The sequence below is a fragment of the Oculina patagonica genome, chromosome 9 (genome assembly GCF_052425735.1).
Source record: "Oculina patagonica isolate OP01 chromosome 9, crgOcupat, whole genome shotgun sequence".
Classification (NCBI taxonomy): Eukaryota; Metazoa; Cnidaria; class Anthozoa; order Scleractinia; family Oculinidae; genus Oculina; species Oculina patagonica.
In genome coordinates this window covers 1,546,018-1,566,241 of record NC_135766.1, presented here as the reverse complement: position 1 = coordinate 1,566,241, position 20,224 = coordinate 1,546,018, and the positions used below count along the sequence as shown (strand labels likewise).

At 37.2% G+C, this 20,224-nt stretch overlaps 1 protein-coding gene across 1 annotated transcript; it reads right to left on the bottom strand.

The window, feature by feature from the left end:
- Positions 1-108: 108 nt before the first annotated feature.
- Positions 109-19,028, bottom strand: LOC144665493 (folliculin-interacting protein 2-like). Its single transcript, XM_078526723.1, has 25 exons — positions 18,852-19,028; positions 18,736-18,768; positions 15,660-15,777; positions 14,973-15,086; positions 13,665-13,765; positions 13,209-13,277; positions 12,346-12,473; positions 11,854-11,946; positions 10,660-10,802; positions 10,179-10,258; positions 9,928-10,051; positions 9,534-9,590; positions 8,876-8,991; positions 7,927-8,044; positions 7,713-7,765; positions 5,898-7,031; positions 5,365-5,400; positions 5,041-5,094; positions 4,849-4,945; positions 4,331-4,392; positions 4,029-4,076; positions 3,555-3,654; positions 3,269-3,319; positions 2,729-2,796; positions 109-1,622 (listed from the first exon to the last, which is right to left on the bottom strand). The coding sequence occupies exons 1-25, from the start codon at positions 19,001-19,003 to the stop codon at positions 1,544-1,546; spliced, it is 3,228 nt and encodes a 1,075-aa protein (XP_078382849.1). The 5' UTR covers positions 19,004-19,028; the 3' UTR covers positions 109-1,543.
- Positions 19,029-20,224: the final 1,196 nt, after the last annotated feature.

Here is a 20,224-nt window from a genome sequence, read left to right as displayed (position 1 = left end):
ATCCCAGTCACAGTTCTATTGTTTATTTGTTTGTGATTCCCAGACCCATTGATCCAGTTGCCAAAAAAGCCCATTTCTTTTTTTTTTGCTTCCCAAGTAATCCAGTTGACACAATTATATAAAGAAATAACAAACATTTTATTTGTTGCAACAGGGTGAAGACAATACAAATTGATTTCTGGTTGTACGAGAAATGCTATGTTTACATGTTTCTTCATACTTTTCAATAGAAACACGTTATAAAATGTTACCTATTTCGTTTGAAAACAATTCAAAGAAAACTATTTTGCATTTGTGCAATAACATATGCATCCGTTAGTCTTAGTTTTCTAAGAGATACCGTAAAATTCCTTAAATATCCTTTTGCCCCAAAAAAATAAGCCCCCCCCCTCCCCCTCTCGCAAAAAAAAGGTTTCTGAGCCTGTTGAACGTCTGTTTAATTTGGGGTTTCATCACAGGGAGCAGAGGAGCCAAATTCGACCTTTGTGTAAATATTAAAATGTTCGATCCAGTTTAACCGTCGCGTAAACGTAACAAAAAGATCGAATAACGTTTGACAAGCGCTACAAATAGATCGAACATTTTAATATTTCCAAAGGTCGAATTTGGAACTTTTTCTTCCTGTGGTTTCATATCCTGTTAATTAGAGAGTTGTACCACGTGGTATTCTTGGATGCACCAAAAATCTTTAGGCATAGTATTGTATCCCATTTGTAATACAAAGATATTTGAAACGCAAACTTTAATCCAAAAATAAGCTTCAGACCCCCTGAAAAAGGCCCTCCCCGAAAATGAGCCAACTCGAAAAGGAAACTAAGAAAATTTAAATGTGGAGCATATTTAAGAAAATTTACGGTGTTTTATTATTTAAAAATAAAATAAAATGAAACAAATAACCAAACACCCAAGAAAAAAAGAAGAAAAAAAAAGAAAAATTAAGTTTTGCAAGTGTAAAACAAATTATTGTCCAGCGGTTGGAAAGACAAAAAAATGTTTGGTACTAATGGTATACCGTGAAAATAACCCACGCCTCAACCCAGTTGGATATCCGTATCATGTATATGCTTTTAGGAGTTGCCACTGTTTGCGCTGGCTTATAATTTCAAAATTGCGCTGATGTTACAAATCAAGGGTCGAAATTCCCACTTTCGAGAAAAAGCTTGAATCAAGTTTCACAAAAGCATACTCTAAGCGTTACTTAGTAATGAAAGGTATTGTCACGGTCCGTCACGCTAGTGACGGTGAAATTTTCGTTGTCACGTTTTCCACAGGAATTTTGATTCCACAATATTTTGCCAGCTAAATAGTGGTTGGAATAAGCTCTCCATTCACAAATAAATAATTGATCTCAATAGCAGAGTAATAAAGATTTTTAAGATCCAAGCGCGGAGAATGCGATGCTGTGCTGAAACATCCACAAGGCAAATAGCAAATGTCACGTTGAGACAAATCTGACCAAGAGTGTCACGTCATGTCACGCACGGTCACACCATGTACGGCAAAACATCTTTGTGGCTTTCATCAAAACCATTCGATTCGGTCTTTAGCCGACTAGTGGCATGCTCTGTGGAGAATGGGTACTAGCTACTGCCAGCAGTAACGGTACATCATTATCATCCACACTGGAAAAAGAAGAAGAAAAAAAAACAATGGTCAGAACTGTCGAAATTTACACTCGCTATTCGCTATTCGATCTCGAGGGTTGCTTAGCTACAAGATAGGGCTCAACAAGGGTCCACCCCCTTCCCTAGCTTGCAACGCAGGCATATTTTCGTGAGCGAGCACATTTTGATTGGATTGGAATTCAAACTTGAAAATTATCCAACAATCATCCATCCAAAACGCCTGCCCCTAGGCCCAGACAGATTGTGCTCGGCAACTTTTGAGCAACTTTTGGCTTTCTGAGCAACTTTTGAGCAACTTTGTATTGATATGCCTAATAAGAATCACAAAAATTAACATGTGGTTAAAATTTTGAAAAGGAAACATCTATTTCTGTAAAAACATTGATACTTTGCATACTAGCAGGGAACGGGTGTTGAGGAGGTGTTGAGAGGACATCATAAGCCCACCTCGTCCCCAGTTATTTTCGGTCACTAGCACTGCCTGGTCGCCCAAGTTTTCTTGGCCTGGTTACCCAGCGCCAGCAGCGTGTTCTTCAACTGTGCAAACCTTTTATAATATACATGTGCCCAAGATATACACTTCAGATTAATATATTGAACTTTCTTAAGTTCCAATTATCCAAAAAGAACAATGATTGATGATATTTAATAATATTTGTATGAAATATTGATATATTAAAGTAGCAACTTTTGAAGTTTTAGTAGCAACTTTTTGGGTTTTTGGGCAACATTTTAGCAACTTTTGACTTTAAAAAGAGCAACTTTTCATGATTTTGCGAGCACAATCTGTCTAGGCCTACCTGCCTACCTACCCCCCCCCCCCTTCTCCGTTCGCAATATAACATAGAAGTTTCTTTACCTATTCTCATAGGGGAGCAAGGTACACTAGATAGATAGACCACCCCCCTCCCAGTTTCACTGTCCCCGGGATGTCCTTTCGAAAGGATGGATGGGGTGCTATCTGTTGAAGTCACACAGAAAAAATTAATGAAAGCCATGCCTAAAGCAAGGTGGGGAGCCTAAGTGAGGGAAAAACAGAAATTTAACAATTGACAATCTCTTCTTTGCAGCAACTCCACAAATTTTACTCTTAAGAATTTTACCTGAGCATTTTTGTGAGATCGTCACGAGTCAATAACTTCCTTCTATCTCTTAGTCTTTCTGTTATGACCTGTGAGAAAAAGAAATGAATTTTTGATATTTTACTGTTCAGCTTAAAATGGGTCGTCACTGTCCACGATTTAAATGCCTTTACTGGGACGTCACGCAACCCGACAGTCAAACAGTTTGAACAAAAATTCCTACTTTTAATTTTAAGGCGAAGTAATACGGACAAAATTTTCTTGCAACTTGTCTTGCAAAAATGTTGCATCACAAGTTAAGAATTGTCATTGTGCGTATTACCAGCCACGTTGCAAGTTGAGTCAATGTGTTGAATGAAGTTGAACTTGTGCCTACTTGGCAGAACATGTTGCAGTAACTTGAAACATGGGGGGGGGTTAATACGAGTAACAATACTCGCAATGCAATATTGTTTCACGCATTACTCGGTCTCGCGCTATAAATAGTTTATTCAAAAGACTTAAAGCTGTGACTGATACAAATAAGTCACGTTCATTGCCTTTTGTAACATGTCATCTTACCTTGCTTTTCAAGTAAATTTCCTTCAGTTTATCTTCCAAGTGCATTAGACACTGAAAAAGGTATAGAAGAAAAGAGAACTTTTTACACTGCATACAAAAAAGAGCATACCTCGATTTTTCCAAAGTTACAATAACTCGAACTGAAAGTGGTTTCCCTTCCCTCCGTCAAAACTGCAATTTTACTCCCGATTTCCCCTCCCTTTCTTCCCTCGTTCACTCTCCTTTGAGGCTCCCAATTAATTCTCCAACAAAATATAGAAAAATGTAATCTATTTGAAGCACTTACAAACTCAGCAGACATCTTTATATCCCAGAGGCCACTCAATGAAGACAGCATGGAGAAAACCAAGTTGGACACTTCAACTTGTTGTACATGAACATGATCGCTAAAAATAAACACAAAGAAATTTAGATAACATGGCCCCTACTCAGCCATAAGTGATAACAATAACAATTCAAGTATGCTGGTTCTAAATGTTTAGGAACTGATTACTTATTACGTTTTCTTCAGAAGTTTGAGATTAGGCAAGGTCAAAATTGAAGGAGAAAACGTAATGAGAACACCTAGCAAATGGCCTTGCTCAACACGAGTCTTTCCGTTGAAAAAAGAGGGTTATGAACCGTCTAGCGTTATCAATACGAGGGTTGACTGTATAACAAGATTTTTATAGTTATCAGTTCACTAAGCTTGGAGGGCAAACCTAATTTCCATGTTTCATTTCATTCACGTATAAACCATTGTTCGGCGGCCATGTCTTACCTTGCAGCTTGCTTCCTGTTCTTTTTCACAGAGACAACCTCACATGTCCTACAACAAACAAACTAAACGGTCACTTTCCTGTAGCGATTATACACAAGACAACCAGATCCCAAGAAACCAGTGCTTAACTACCGTTTCCACAGTAAAGAAAATGTGTAGTAAAAATAAAGCGCCACGAATTATCCGAATTTCAAATGGTTTAATTACGTCATTGCATACATTCCATGTACCAGTCATTTCCCTGAACAATGCATCACACAAACTGATAGACACGCCACAAAAGAATAGCAACATGAACTCACCATTTGTCCGTGTTGGCAATGATGCAAACTGCTTCTGATACTGGGTCATCCACAACTGAATGCTGGAAAACAAATAATAAAAATAGTTATGGCTGAATTTTTTTAATCAGTGGCACATCTACATATAGGGGAGGGAGCCAGGGTGTTCTAGGTACAGATCCGCCACCATTAATCCAACAAATAATTTCTGTCGCACATTGATGGTCTTGACATGTGAATGTGACTTAACAAAAACTAAAGAATATTTAACAGTTATCCTACAAAATCGTGCGGAATATCGCCTGATACTACGCAAGTTTGAGTAGAATGACTGTTTTATTATGTAACAAATTGCAAAAGAAAAGGAAAAGAACGAGTGTTCAAAACCTATGCTTGTTTGAGTGTTTGCATATAATTGCCTTTATGCAAACATACATGTGTTCTCTACTTTCTCTAGAAATAATTAACCACAGATTCAAGTCTGACGGATCCGTTGGTCTTCCATATCATGTGCTAGCTGGATTGATTCAAGTCATTACCTGTAATGCAAGCTTTAAGTCAGTTGACAGACTTGCACGAAAGTTGTTGTCTTGAACCCCTTGGAGAACCAAGTCAGGCAAATAACTGTCGACAATTCTGCAGACAAACAAATTGAGAAAGATTAGCAAATGAAACAATGTGAACTTGCAATCAATATTTTATAACAGCATCAATACGAACTGTTAACTTACCCAGCAAACATGGATCGTCCAAAATTGTTGAAGCTTCTCCATTCATCTGATTTGCTGCAAATAACACAACAGGTATTTTCGTTATTTAATACCATCCGACCTCTCTTAATACTATAATTACAACACTATCTCCATCAAACTTAGATTACAATATTAGTCATATTCATGTATGCTGTCAAATTTCAGTCAGTGTCTTCACTAGGAAATGGCTGTTTCCACAAAGTTTAGTCAAGTTACTTGGCGTTATACTGCATCCAAAGTAATTGTAATGAATAACGTCTAGTTTTCTTTAAAACGTTTAACAGGAAGTTTTAAATCTCTCACCTGTTAGGGTTTGGGCAGCAATTTACATCCTCAATCCTAAAAGAATACAGACAATTATATTATATTTAACAAAGAACGTTTAAAAGGAATTTGGAATGAACCGGGCATCACAGAAAAGTGTGTACATCTTTCGGTCTGCTACTAAATGAAAGAAAAATTCTCCAGTTATAAGCACCCCCCCCCTCCCCCTTTCCGGATATAAGCCCCACCCAACTTATGGCCATTGTTATCATACTAACGTCTCCACAGAATATATGTGCTTTAAAAACGAAATAGCCAATGAATAAGTCTGCAAGTGGACTGTAGTGTGAAGATCAAGAGATTAAATCGGGACGCGTGACTTTCTTAACACATTGCATAACAATCGTCAGAACCTAAAAGACATACACCAGTAATTCTTGGTAGCTCGTCCAGATACACATTGTAATCATGTTTATTCTGTCACAGAAGACGATTATTTTTCTGATTTCCCAGTCATTGCTCATGGACCTTTATACTTTTTACTAAATAAATACAAAAAGACAGTGTTGTACCTAGGTAGAGGTAGCTCTTCTGGGATCTGGTTATCCTCTCCTTGACATGAAATGACATTTGGAAAATCCACTGGTCGCTGTGCACATGGTGAACTTAACGGACTTTGATGAATGCCTGAGTCTGCTGAGCCACTTCGCCCATAAGATGCAATAGTCTCTTCAACATCCGCACATTTTTCTAACAAGCTACTTCTAACTGATCCTGTATCTGTGTCATCAGAAACGCAACTGTCTGTCTCAGAAACACGATTGTCCGTGTGTCCACTACAGTCTCGTAAAATGTCTTGGCTTTGAACAGCCTCCGAAATTTTTGCAATTCTCGACAGAGAGTCATTTGTTTCAGATTGGTGGTCTTTGCATTTCTGTAAAGACGAATAAAGTTTCTCCAGACAATCATTGCAGATGTCTCTTGAAGAATCCTGTTTACCTAGATGCTTATCAGAATCACATCCCGACTCGCAGTAACATTTGAACTTTGATCCTTTGCCAGACAAGATGTGATCAACTTCAGTTGACGTGTCCTTGCAACAGTAGCATTGAAATGAGTTGCAATGGTGATTGGCCATGGCTAATAAATTTGCATCCTTAATAAAATGTTTCAATTCTTTTGGAACTCCGCCATTAGATATCTTGTTACATGTGCAGTTGGACTGCAATATTTCAACTCCAGCGAGCTTGTCCAGGGAATTGCTATTGATTCTAGTGCTACACTTAGAACAGTGCATTATGCCATGTGTTACTTGCAACTGAGTTAAAATCTGATCACGTAAAGATTCTTTGTCCTCTTTGTTGTTCAGATCGCCTCGTACTGTACATTTCCCATCACATTTCTGTTTGCATTTAGAACAAATTCCAGTCTCACTGGTTAAACTACAAGTTTTGCCAGAGATTTCACTTTCAGCAAGAGACTTCTTTCCACATTGGGAACAAATACTATCTTCTCCAAAATTAGAGACTTTGTCGTGTGTGTCATCTTTGCTGACCTCATCTCTTTTCTGCGCATGTTCAAACACTTCAGTACATCTAATAAAATAACTTAGAATATTTAACACTTGTTCAACAAGCTTGGAGTTCTTTCCAACAATGACAGTTCTTGCCACTCGGAGGGGAAATCCAATCGCCCCATACAAGTCCCTAAAGAATCAAAATTGGAAACAAATACGTGTATTAATTTAAACAACATTATTTGATTATTATTATTATTTGAAACAACAGGTCTCCCACTGTATGGTGATACACAAAGAAAGATGGCAAAGTTAAAGCTCGGTAAATGAAATGTGAAAGATGGAATATTCATCTTGTAGCGAGCGTGGGACAAAGAAAGAATCCCGACGGGAATTGAACCCATGACCTCCCAAACACCAGGTAGGCGAGTGCTCTATACACTGAGCTACAAGAAGTCAGGCCGTTTTACTAGGTTCAGACATGTATGTGTCCTGCAAACTGCTAGAATCGGCAGTGTCTATAAATATAGCATCCATCACATGGTTACCCTCTGCATTTAATTTGCCAGTACTCATTGATACACTTCGGTGGAGAGAGGCACTATGAGAATAAAGTATCTAACCAAAGTACACAATGTAGTGACCATGGCCAGTGCTCAAACCCAGACTTTTTTATCTAGAGTCCAACGCCCTAACCATAAGGCCACTGTGTCTTCCAGAGCTAGTATCATAGTTCTGAAAAAATTCTGGGTTCAGCAATGATTCTTTTTTGACTTGTTTTTTTTTTTTTTTGTAAATATTATTTATTTTTCTACATAAGACAAAAAACATTCAGATTGTATTACAAAATCAGCATAAAGAATTATCTTACCCTAACTGTGCCCAGAGTGGATTGTAAGGGTGTGACTGAGCAAGAAGATCCAGCTATAACATAATGACAACAAAATTAATTTTGTTCAACAAGTCTATTTTTACACAAACACTTTTTACAGTGACAATAACTGTACCAATGGTAAAATTGAACCAAAAAAATCTACATTAACAATAATTATTTTAACACAGAAATACTATCAACAGTAGCTTACAGTTTTGGATGAATGCTTATCCAAGTAAGCACGGCTAGGAGCTGTTCCAGCAGGCATCACAGTTGACACCCAAGCAAGGTGGTATTGCAAAACGGCAGTCAGTACCCCAGCCATGAAACTGTAAAAAAATTAAATATTCTTCATATTAGTATTAATATAAAGTAGGAAATAAGAAGTGCTACACCCAAGACATTTCGTATGTGCTGTACCATCTTCCACCATCCATGGAATATTTAGAGTACTGTTGTTTACATTGTACATGTTTTGTGAGAAGGTGCTTACATACTCCCAAAATTCAAAACTAAATTCTTGACTCAAGACTCTAGACTCAAATCTAAAAAAATTTATGAATCAAGTTTGAAACACAAGGATCGAGATGCAAGGGACTGCCAGCTTACTTTTGAGTGGTAAACTGTAAACATAAACTAAGGTGACACTTTGGAATGTCAACCATCAGATTGTAAGGAAGATAATTTTATAAGAAGGAAGAAAGACAGAAAGGTAACAGAGAACTAAAAAGTATGAAAAAGGGCAGCTGGGATTCAACGCTATGAGAAAGAGGCAAATTAACTGCTTAAAAAAACAGGCTGGCCTGGAAAAAAAAAAAGGCTCTACACTTCAGGTAACTAGTCTTGATAAGTACGAAAAAGGCTCAGAGATCATGTTCACAGCAAATAAACAATATGATTTTACTTAACAGTACACACATGACAAAACTGTTCATCTGTCACTAATAGGCCATTTCCAAATTACCCTTTGCCTCTGTTTCAAAACGAGTCTGTAGACGTGCAAAACCATTCATATGAAAATGAGTTTCACCTACAGGTCCATTCTCATGCAAATCAAACTTATTTTCATTTGAATGGTTTTGCACATAGACTCTTTTTGAAACAGAGTCAAAGGGTAACTTGGAAATGGCTTATTAACAGTAACTGCATATCATTCTTACAAGTTCGTTTCTCTGCTGTTTCCAATTCTGAGACATTCCACTAACTGAACCATGAATTTCTCACACAGATGAGAGCGATGTGAAGAATGCGTCATCATGTTTAACCACACAGGTTCCTAGAAGAGAAAAAAATTAAACTTACAATAATCAATCAAAGGGAAGTATGTACAACGTTCATGTGCCACATGGCTGTATCGCTGCTATTTCAAAATTATAACTTAACATAAATATAGTAAGAAATTAGATTAGGGATTACGTTGGACAATGTTTTATTAATTAAAAATAATTTAAATATTGCACCATCTGTTGTTATTGATAAGGGAAGCAAACTTTATCTGTGTTTATTGTGTCAAGAGAATTGTTTTGATTTTAAGCTCCTCCCTTTAGCTTCCTACTTTCTTTGAAATGTTTCAGTCCCCCCTCCCCCTCCCCCTCCCCCTCCCCCCTTACCCTTTGAAGGTGACTTTTGTAGTAAGCACCCTGCTCTTTTCCAGCGAGTGCTGTAACTGAAATAAATGCCTGGGAGTTCAACATAAAGAACACTATTTGCAATATTTTTGTCAGAGTGCAAAGTTGTGGCCACTGACATGATCAAGTCTGTAAATAAAACTTGTTACAAAATAAAATAATAACAGCATAATTTCTCATTGAGCCCTACCTTGAGTCTTGGTGCTGCAAGAAGATTGTGGATGTTCTCTCTGAATGCTTGCACAGCCTGTTAGTATAATAATTTTTAATTAATACCGGTAGTAAAAATACTTATTTTTCAGCACAGATTAAGACTAGACAATATCACAGTCACTGACAACAACTCAGACAGACTATATATTATTTATTTGATACTTCTGAATATATAATTTTGTAACACTACATGTTCATGTAGTACCGGTACATGTACTTTACTGCATGTATAACAGAAAAAAACATTGGAAAAGTGTAAAAATTTCAACTTAATTTTCATCCGTCTTACAGAGAAACTTTAAAACTTCTAATGCTTCAAAATTACAATCTTTACTTCAAAACTAAAGGTCTTCAAACCAGATCAATCGTACCTCAATTACTTGACTTGAAAATGACTTTGTTTTCAAGAAGCAAGCATTCTCCACAGCCAGTCTTAATCGCTTAATGTGCGACTCAAACAAAGGGAAATGGGCAAAGAAGAAACCTTGAAGAGCTCTGTAAAAACAAAAACATAATACACAGAATTTAGTACACCTTGTATTACGGGTACATCCAAGATCAACAGTAAACAACAAGCAGTCATGAATTCAATCAAGTTGTTTAAGATTTAAAATAGTTTTACCTGCTTTTTTCCTCATTGTCACCAAGAGCAAAAATGATTCCAATACCCAACTTTGGTCTTCGTCTCATGAGTGGAGAAATCTATCACAAGGAAATTGTGCCAAAAAATTAAACTCTTGTTCAGGTGAGACCCTTACAATTCTAATAACTGAGTTCCTTGGCCTGTACTTAAAACTAACAGATACTGTAATAATGTTTTATGTGACATAATTATGTGCACTGTGTTCCCAGGATTGTTTCATTTTACAGAAAGAATTTGATCACTGAACCCAAAATTATATGAGAAAAAAGTGATAGGTCAGTGTACTTGTTTACAAGAAAGCAACATTTTATTTCTCTCGCAGACTAAGCAGCATAGAGTCTAAAAGACACCATAAAATTCTGTGTGCTGATGCGCAATACAATACAGGGCAATGAGCCTTTAGTTAAGACCTGAACTCAAATAATTTTGTGTAACATTCATTTGAAGTTCAAGAACTCACTTCTTCAGATGATTCTTCACTTTTCCTTCCAAAACTGTGGTCAATACTGGTGACATGGCTGCGATGAAGACGTCTGTGATAACTACCACAGGGTGACGACGCTGACGTAAAAAGTGATGATAGATTTTCTTCCAAATAACTACCTATAAAAGAGAATATAAAAAAGAGAAATTAAACAAACAAAAACAATTCCTGGCATAACTACCTTTAACAGTGTGTGAATTTATCTTCCTTGTTGGGTTAGGACCCTCCCCCAGTGCTGCTACCTTGACGTGGTGGGGAGGCTTCCGTGTCTCAGAGACTCTTGTGAGCTATACCGAGTAGGTCCAACCAAGTGGGGAAGGTTACGGGGTAGAGACGAGACAAAAATCAGCACCTGGTCCTTCAGGTTGGGGGTTGGGCGTGGTGCCAACAACTCCACCCCGCCAAAAACACTTTGTTATGGAAACGACAACAAATGCTACAACAACTGTTGAACCTATAGCGGACTTGAGCCAACCAACTGGCTACATGACTACTTCTGATGAAAGCCCTCGGAAAGTCAGGAGTATGACAGATAGTCTGCTCGGGCCTAAAACCAACATCGGCCTAGCTATATGGAATGTCTGCACCACGTTCGAGACTTCAAGAACACCGCAGGTTATCAGTGAGTCATACTGTGACGGCCGAGCTTAAAGAGATGGGCTTGACATGGGGCAAGGCACAACTTGTGGCAAAAGATCGGTCCCGATGGAAGCAGATCGTTGGCGCCTTATGTCCCACCAGGGACGAAGAGGAATAAGGTAAGGTAAGGTTGGGTTAGGAGAGTAGTTAGGGGTGGGGTATTTAGAGAGTTATTTTATTCGATCCCTTAATTATTTAAACCTGACACACACTGTGATTGCCTGATTCCCTCTATGGCGTGCGCCTGTAAGGAATCATGGTAGTTGTATTCATCAATTGAAACCATGTGCGAGACTTAGCAACAATGAATACAACTACCGTGATTCCCTGCAGGCGTGTACCATAGAGGCAATTGGGTATTGAAGCGCACAAAGTGAATAATGACCACGCATCTAGCATCTTGTAACAGAGGGGTTAGAGTTCTTCCCAAATTGTACCGGTTTATAAAATTATCAGAACTACTTTGCTATATGTCAGACATTTCTCCCTCAAAACAAGCTGCACCACACAATGAACAAACTGTGAACTTACTTTCAACAGATGCTGTGAAGCCACTGTCACCATCAGCATCAATAACAACAACAGGTGAAGAACCTGGAACAGCCATCGGCTTAGATGAAGCTCCTGAAAGAAAATGCAGTCAGCAATAAGAGTGAATGCGTGGATCCATAGAGAATACCAAAAGTCATAACATACTTCCTACATCTATGAACATGCAAGTATAAGTGGGGGGAAATCACTAACTACTCTACAGTACAACACATGCACATGTCGACAGATGACCATATCTATTTTTCATTACATCAATTCCAAGAGCTACTAACAATGTTTTTTTTTTCATTGATTTTGAGCTAAGCAGGTGGAATAAATCAGGATGCGTTTGGTTTAAAATTTTCAAACCAGTTTTATATCTATTTTGTTTTGTCCAGATTATGATAATGAGTACAAGACAAAGAAAGTTAAGAATTAAACTGGTTTGAAAATTTTTAGACCAAGAAAAAATTTAAACGATGACATACTAACCAAGAACCGAATCCTCCTTAGAAAAACTATTCTGTGATGACAGTGAAGCACAATCAGGTTCTATCCTTGTACTTTCATCCAGCACTGAATCCACTTGACTACTGGTACTTAAGTAGTCACTGCCATCACTGAAACAAAAGAAAAAAAACAACATTCACTATTTATTCTACATTCAAGGCTATACATGTATTCAATACAATATGCAAAAGAATCCTTCCATAAGATAGCGAAACTGCTTCAGATATCACCAGAATGCAAAGCATTGGACTTTCAGTGCACTCAAGGAAAAGAAGACTCATCTTGAGAGAAACAAGATTTGTCTTGCCAGAAATGAGATGCATCTCAAGTGAAATTAGATGTGACTTGCAAGATGGTGGAAGCTTTCAGGCACTAATAGTATCGCAACCCCAGTTTCCATTGCATGTATCACTGGTCTATACCAGTCTGTACCAGGTAACTTCCCACCTCCTCTTCCTCACCCCCAAAACCCCCTCCCCCCCCCCCCCCCCCCCCCCCCCACACACACACACCCAATGCCACATTTTGTAAGGAAACCCTTTTAACATGCTAACAGTATGCATTTACACTCCTTTTCACTCCTGGGCGGAAAGGTATGGTGTTGTTAAAAAACAAAGGCTTGAACCTGGACCACTTGATTTGAGGTCCAACCCACTCAAGAATCATTAGGCCACCCGTCTTCCACCTCAATCTATGAAAGTCATTTTTCCAGTCAGTGACACTACAGGCATACTATGATAACAATACTTAAGAGTTCCCTAAAGGTGTCAAAGATGATGTTGTGACCTTCTGTACAATGGTCAGACATTCAACAAAACGTAAACTTTATTGTGCAGTTCACTTACCAGCAGTTAGGCATGACAATTCTTGGTTTAACAGCAAAGACATTAGTTAACAGAAGCTGATGTGGAGTTCTAGAGCAAAGCAGTGATGAAGCTATTAGTTGTTGAATGACATTTTCTCCTAGTTTTCAGACTACAAAAAGTAATATTGAAGGGTAACTGACACCTAACATGTGATTCTTTCTACAAAGTCAATCAATTGTCATTCTGACAAATAATCAACTGAAGATGTTACATTTATACATAACCATGATGAGATTCTCAAACCATGGTTTGGCTGAGCCATAGCCATTAAGGTGAACTACTATCTTGAGCTTTTTCATAATAATTAGACTTTTATACTTAGACTTTTATAATTAGACTTTTATACTTACTTTTTCATAATAATTAGACTTTTTTACTCTGAATTTTGTGAAGGCCAGTGCTTAATAACCAACAATAAATTAACTGTACATGTACCTGATTTCATGGACTTTGACAGTTTGCCCCTTGTAAGTCATTGCTACAGAGCCAAAGATCATTTCTCCAAGCATTTTGGCATCATGACTTGGACGTGGGTTCTAAAAGGAGAACACAAAAATACAGTAAGGACAATGTACATGTAGGTAGCTTATCATTAAAACACTTCTAAAGGGGTCAAAGAAGGAGATTTTCCAGGTTGGCTCTTTGGCCAAGTTGGAGTTATTGTATGCCAGCCTAAAGGCCTTTCTCCATAAACAAAGTTATTACAGTCAACTCTCACTATACGAATAACGGACACCTTCAGGACCAGTGGCAGCTTTTTTCAGTAAATCCTATTCGCCGGGACTTCAACTCCTGTCCTAATAACAGGGTGTCCGTAATAGCGAGGTGTCCGCAAGGCAGGAGTTGACTGTAGTTTATAAAGAAACTGTTGTACTAGTTGGCAGGCATGTGAAACACTTACTAGTTGATTATCACTCCTGTCCTAATAACAGGGTGTCCGTAATAGCGAGGTGTCCGCAAGGCAGGAGTTGACTGTAGTTTATAAAGAAACTGTTGTACTAGTTGGCAGGCATGTGAAACACTTACTAGTTGATTATCAACTGGAAGTTGATCAAGTTAAACAACCTGCCATAGCGAATTTCCAAAAGCTGACTTCCGAGCATTAGCCCTCGAACAAAAGGCTAATGCTCAAAAAGTTCGCTTTTGGAAATCTGCTATGGCAGAACCTTCAGTTGATCAACAGAAACTGTTGATAATTAACTAAATAATGTTTTTCTCAATGGCCTTACTGCATCTGGCAACTTGTACAGTGTAAAATACTTAATTCATTACAGCACTTGCCCATCAAGCAAGTAACGGATGAAATTAACCCGCTAGCCCAACACAAAAACTGGCCACAAACAATAGGCTACAGGACAGCACTTGATAGTTTGCATTGAACCGATTCAACAAGGGCTGCAAATAACAGCCAGACATCAGACATGGGCCGACCACAATTTGCCAGTGTCTGATGAAATTCCAACTGTGGTCGGACAGAACGTCCTGACAACTTTTTTTTTGCTTACCAGCGCATACACCAATGTTCTGCGTTGGCAACGCATAAGATTAGCAGGCTCACATATTGAGCAGTACTTTAATATGATATCCGACCACACTTTTTTTTGTCTGATCAAAATGGTAACTTAGTCAGATACACGTCCTTTCAAGGAAAGAAAATTATTTGCAGCCTTGTTCAACTGATCGACTAGTATACTTGCACCTACACAAAGTACGCCCACCTCTCTGAAAACTGTAATTACTAACCTGTAATTTGGGTCTCGGCATTGGAGATTTGTTTCCTTTTGGGTCTATCTTTGGACCCCCTGACAACCTCTTGCATCCTTGTTCTGTATCAATGCCTCTGTTCTGACCTGCTTCCTGGTTACACAGACAAGGAAAAACATTCTCATTGGAAGATGACTACGACAATGCTAAGTAAACCTAACTAGCAAATTAGATTAACTTTATATTAATAATTACTTTTACAGCAAGGAGCCCAAAAGTGTGACCACTTTTAATTTATTTACATTCTTTCGTGTAGATTTAATCCAATCAAAAGCCGTGGATAGCTTGCAGTTGACTTCTGATTGGATTAAATCTGCACGAAAGAATGTGAATAAATTAAAAGTGGTCACACTTTTGAGCGCCTTGCTGTATTAGTAAATACAGCAAGTTGTTATTGTAGTTTCAGATCAAAATGATTTCAAACTGTTTGATTTGTATTTTTCTTTGTTTAAAGATAATGGTAATAAATAAATATGAAACAAAGGGAAATAAAAATCAAGTTAGTTTAAAATCATTTTCAGCTGGAATTCATTTTTGACTACCATATGTGATTGTGTGTTTATCACAACATTACTACAGTGTAGGAACTCCATCACTACATATACAAATGTGCTACTAACATCGTAATAAAAAAATGTTACAAACTTAGTACATATATCATCTTACCGGCTGATTGACATCCTTTGGAACTGCTTTGGAGTCAAACAGCAAGGTCTTTCCCTTGCGATCACTATCCTTGAACACCAGAACTCTTATCTCATCTTGAGCCAAATATGGAAAAGGCCTTTTAAAAAATAGTACAAATGTATGAATTGTTTGTACTTAATGGAATGTTCATATATATAAACATTTTTTTTAATATGAGGACATGCCTTATATGATACATTTAAGCCATACCCTCCCCGAGCCCTAATGTCCCCCTTCCCTTCAGAATAATTTAAGAATTCAACTGGACATTCTGTTTTATGGGATACAGAACAGTGATAATAACTGTACCATTCATAGAAAAAGAAGGCAGACTTTATAGCTTGGGTCACACTCTTTTCACCAATTATTGTAGACTTGTATAATTTGTAGAGTTCCAAAAACAGTTTCCACACAACTTTCAGTGAGTTCAATCATGCTGAAGTAAGAATTTTTGGCTGAAACATTTTACAGCTATTTTATAGCTGTAAAATGTATTTTATAACTGTTAGACTCATGTTCTGCTTGGATCAAATGTTTCTGTCAGTTATAATTGTTTTGTACATAAACACATGTCGTGTGTTTCAAACAAATTTTTAAGCATCTCAGCAATTGAAACCAACCAAACCAACTGAAAAGTTCTTATCCCCAAAAGAACACAAAAACATCCAGCTGACAAAAATGCAACTTACAAGACCTTAGTGCGATACTTGATCAGCCTCGTTTTTTGACCTGGATGTTTTAATCATCATTTATATAATGTATGCATTCTTTGAGAGATTATTATTATCCAATTATCATTCTATTTGATTATCCTTCTGACCATGCAGTATGAATGAACCTTTTGTCTGAAATGGAATCAAATCTTCTTCAAACAACAGCAACCTCTTCGCATGTTTTGAGTTAGTATGTGTTGACTGAGACAAATTTACAGGAGTTATAAGTAGTTGTACTAAACAAAATTCTCATACATACCCCACTTATCACATAATATATCCCACTTTCAAGTAAATACCCCACTTATTTATCAGACTACAAGCTTAAGAATTTTATCAGCTGGCTTTGACCTGAATCAAGTTCCTGATAAAAATCAAAAGCCAACAGCTTCACTTTATTACTAGGGGTAGTACTTGTAGGATGACCCTTGCCTTATACACATTTAGTTCACAAAAGTAATAACTGTTGAAAGATAGAAAAAATTCAAAATTTTGGTCTGTCCCCATGCTCACTCTTTTGTCTATTGATCAAATGAATGCCTTTACGTAAGTTGATAGTCTATTACTTGATTGTAGTATGTCAGAAACACACCCCACCATCAAATACATGCAAGACATTGTTCTTTCCACCTGAAATCATATTAGAAGCCCTCAGTACATGTACATTGTTTTGTGAAGCTTACTACAGTGATAGAAAAAGCTTCGTAACGAAATGTCCAATTGGTTAGATATTTTTAAACAAGGTTAATTTCCTCCGTGGATTTTTGACTGCAGACTTGCTGTGCAATATTATTTTAAGTTATATTAACATCTTAACTAGTATAAATTACTATTACTGCATACCTGAGTCTTATGTTGCATATCTTGATTTTATAGTACATGTACTTGAATGCTTACTAACTCGCATTTAATAATTTTCTATCATTCAAACCCTCGATAATGGCATTATCAGGTCACTATAAATACATTGGGCCATTACATCCTTCGTTTTTACTTGTTTAAATATCTTGATTTTGTTTGTTGTAGTTATGGTAACAGGACAAAAAATTTCTTTGGAAAAAAGTAGACTTCGCTGATAAATATTAAATGTATTGTTCCAGAAAATATCCACACTCCCTCCACAGAGGGATTATTTGACCTATCCTCTTCTTTGGAATTTACTTATCAGGCTCACATTTCGTTTAAAAATTTTGGTCTTTAAGACCCCCTACTCCATTGAATTTCGAATGACGGTGAAGCTTCAAGGGTATGGATATTTTCTGAAACCACACAATAATAAAATTACCATGGTATCAAACAGTATTTAGTTTGGTTGCTTCCAACAAATGTAGTATATTTTAATAATTTAGGTATCACAAAATTATTTGGAATGTGACTTTAATTTCAGACTCAAAACGAAAGATAACACAAATAGGTTATTATGTCAACATACTTATAGATATTACACATTAACCCATGGCTAGTTCTACAGTTAAATTCTCTACAGGCACGGTCATAATTATAGATTAATCGACCTTTGTCCCCCGACTGATTTAAAATCATGCAATATAATAGACCCGTGGAGGCATAACAATGCAACAGATATGTCAAAAATTTATGTCAAGGCGTTTTGAGGTCAGGCAGAAATTTTTGCTTGTTAAGATCTATCTGACATCTCCGCAGTCACGGGTCTTGTGTTTCGATCATGCTCCCGTCAAACTCAAAACCTACACTCGTTTATAGATGTAGACAATTTAAATTGGAAATTACACCGTCACTAAAATCGATATTGCATGGGAAAAATACAGTCCATGTTTTTGTTTGGTGCTCAAAAATGTCAAAAGATAAAATAGCTCGATTAATCGATAACCAAAAAATTCCAAATGCTGAATCGACGAGAGTTTATCTTTAAAATTTTCGCTAAAATGATGTAGTAGAAATTTGCATAATCTTGTCGTTTTCTGACTCATTGATAAAAGCTTCTAGAACCGTGATATTTGTATTAACACAAAAAAAAATTCTGCTATGCTGCTCGACCCTCATAAACTCATGTGTTTCAAAACGGTGAAGGGAAATTTTCCTGAACTCCGCGGTCTTTTCAAACGTTCGTGAATGTTAAAATATGAAAGTCGCTTCGTTGGCTAAATCAACAGTACACACACATAAGCTTACATGGCTTAAGTCTTGATACAAATCATTTTCACGCAAGAGTCTTCTAAAGTCACGAACCCTTCCCGCAATAAAACACTTTATAAATACTTAAACTCAACCAGCGGTAGACACCGTAAACACTGATATTTCAACTGAAGAACGATTTGTCACAGACTGACAAATTTATGCCATATAAGATCGTTATAATTTACCTTTTTGTGGTGTGAATTTCGTCTGGAGTTTCACTGCGGAGCACAAAACAAACGTTAGCGAACTTTATACGTCGATCCTCAAACACAGACCAGAGTGTTAGAGACACCAAACTTACGTTTCGACATCGCTGTGCTTTTTCCCAGTTTTTCGAGAGCCAAAAGAGAATATTTTCGACAACATTGGCAGTGTTTTTCGGTCCAAAACACATCTCCTACACAACACGTACACATGCAAAGCGACACAGACAGCGAGAAAGGAAGACGGCATCCGGGTCACATGACGTTCCAAAACAGCTTTTGAGCGCACGTGATTGGTAAAAACTTGGCGGGAAAAAATTTACTGTCATCTGATTGGTTGCGAAATCAACTAGCATTTAGTCCAGTGACCAGCGCGTGATTCGGAGGGTTTTCGTAAAATCTTTCCAAACTTGGACATTTGTGACAGGTTTTCTGATACTTTTATGGGGGGAAATCGCTAACGTGTAAAATCATGTAAAAAAAATATATAAATAACGCAGTCACGCACATGCCCATGCGATGCGTCAGCTACCATGCGGCGTATTTTCGCTGAGTCACGATTTTGTGAGTTTTGCAACAATTTGTTTCTTTTTTGGACTTCTTATTGACCTTATTATAAAAATTCACGTGCTGAACTCGAGAACGCAGTGAAAAAAAAACTCCAATAAATTAAGATTTAACCACCGTCCGGATCTTTTGTAGACCAAAATCAAGAAATATCTTGTGGAAACAAGTGAAAATTGACAATTGATTTCCCTATGGCAAGGGAAAGAGGTTGAAACAGAAACGCAGTAGAAAAGAAACAAACACTTGGAATACTGATTCTACTTTGTTGTAATCTCATTTCCTTATGTCTGTCTCTGAATCTTCTCCCCAATGGCACATTGCCTGGCTATACCTGTATGTCGCTTTTTACTTTTTTGATGTGATTTAGCGCAAATCATAATTATAACATAAATACTGACTGACAGTACAGCATTCTTCGATTCTGTAATTCACAAAAAAAATTGATTTTAGTAGTCACGTTAGTTTTTAAGATAAGATAACATAGGATACTTCATTTACTTACATGTCACGGATCAGTACAAAACTTGTTAGAACGTGACCGTGCAAAACTAAAAAAAAAAATAGAAATACACGGACAGTTGCGGCCGGTCCCGAAGGTGTCCGTCTTAGAGAGAGTTATGAAATACAATAAGGGACGGACCATTGTTATTTTGGAGGAGGTATGAAAAATATTGGAAAACATTGTTTGCAGGGCGTTTGCATTTCGAAAATAAAATGTTTGCGGAGTTGCATAATCTATAATAATATAATAATCTATAATAATACTACTTATAAATTCTATCAAAGCTTGAAAAGAACTGATCAATTCTGGTTTGCTGTGCCTTAAATGATCTTTTAAATAAAACAGTAGACAGCAGAAGAAAATATCGTTCCAGCGCTACTAGTACTAGTAAGTACATTTCCC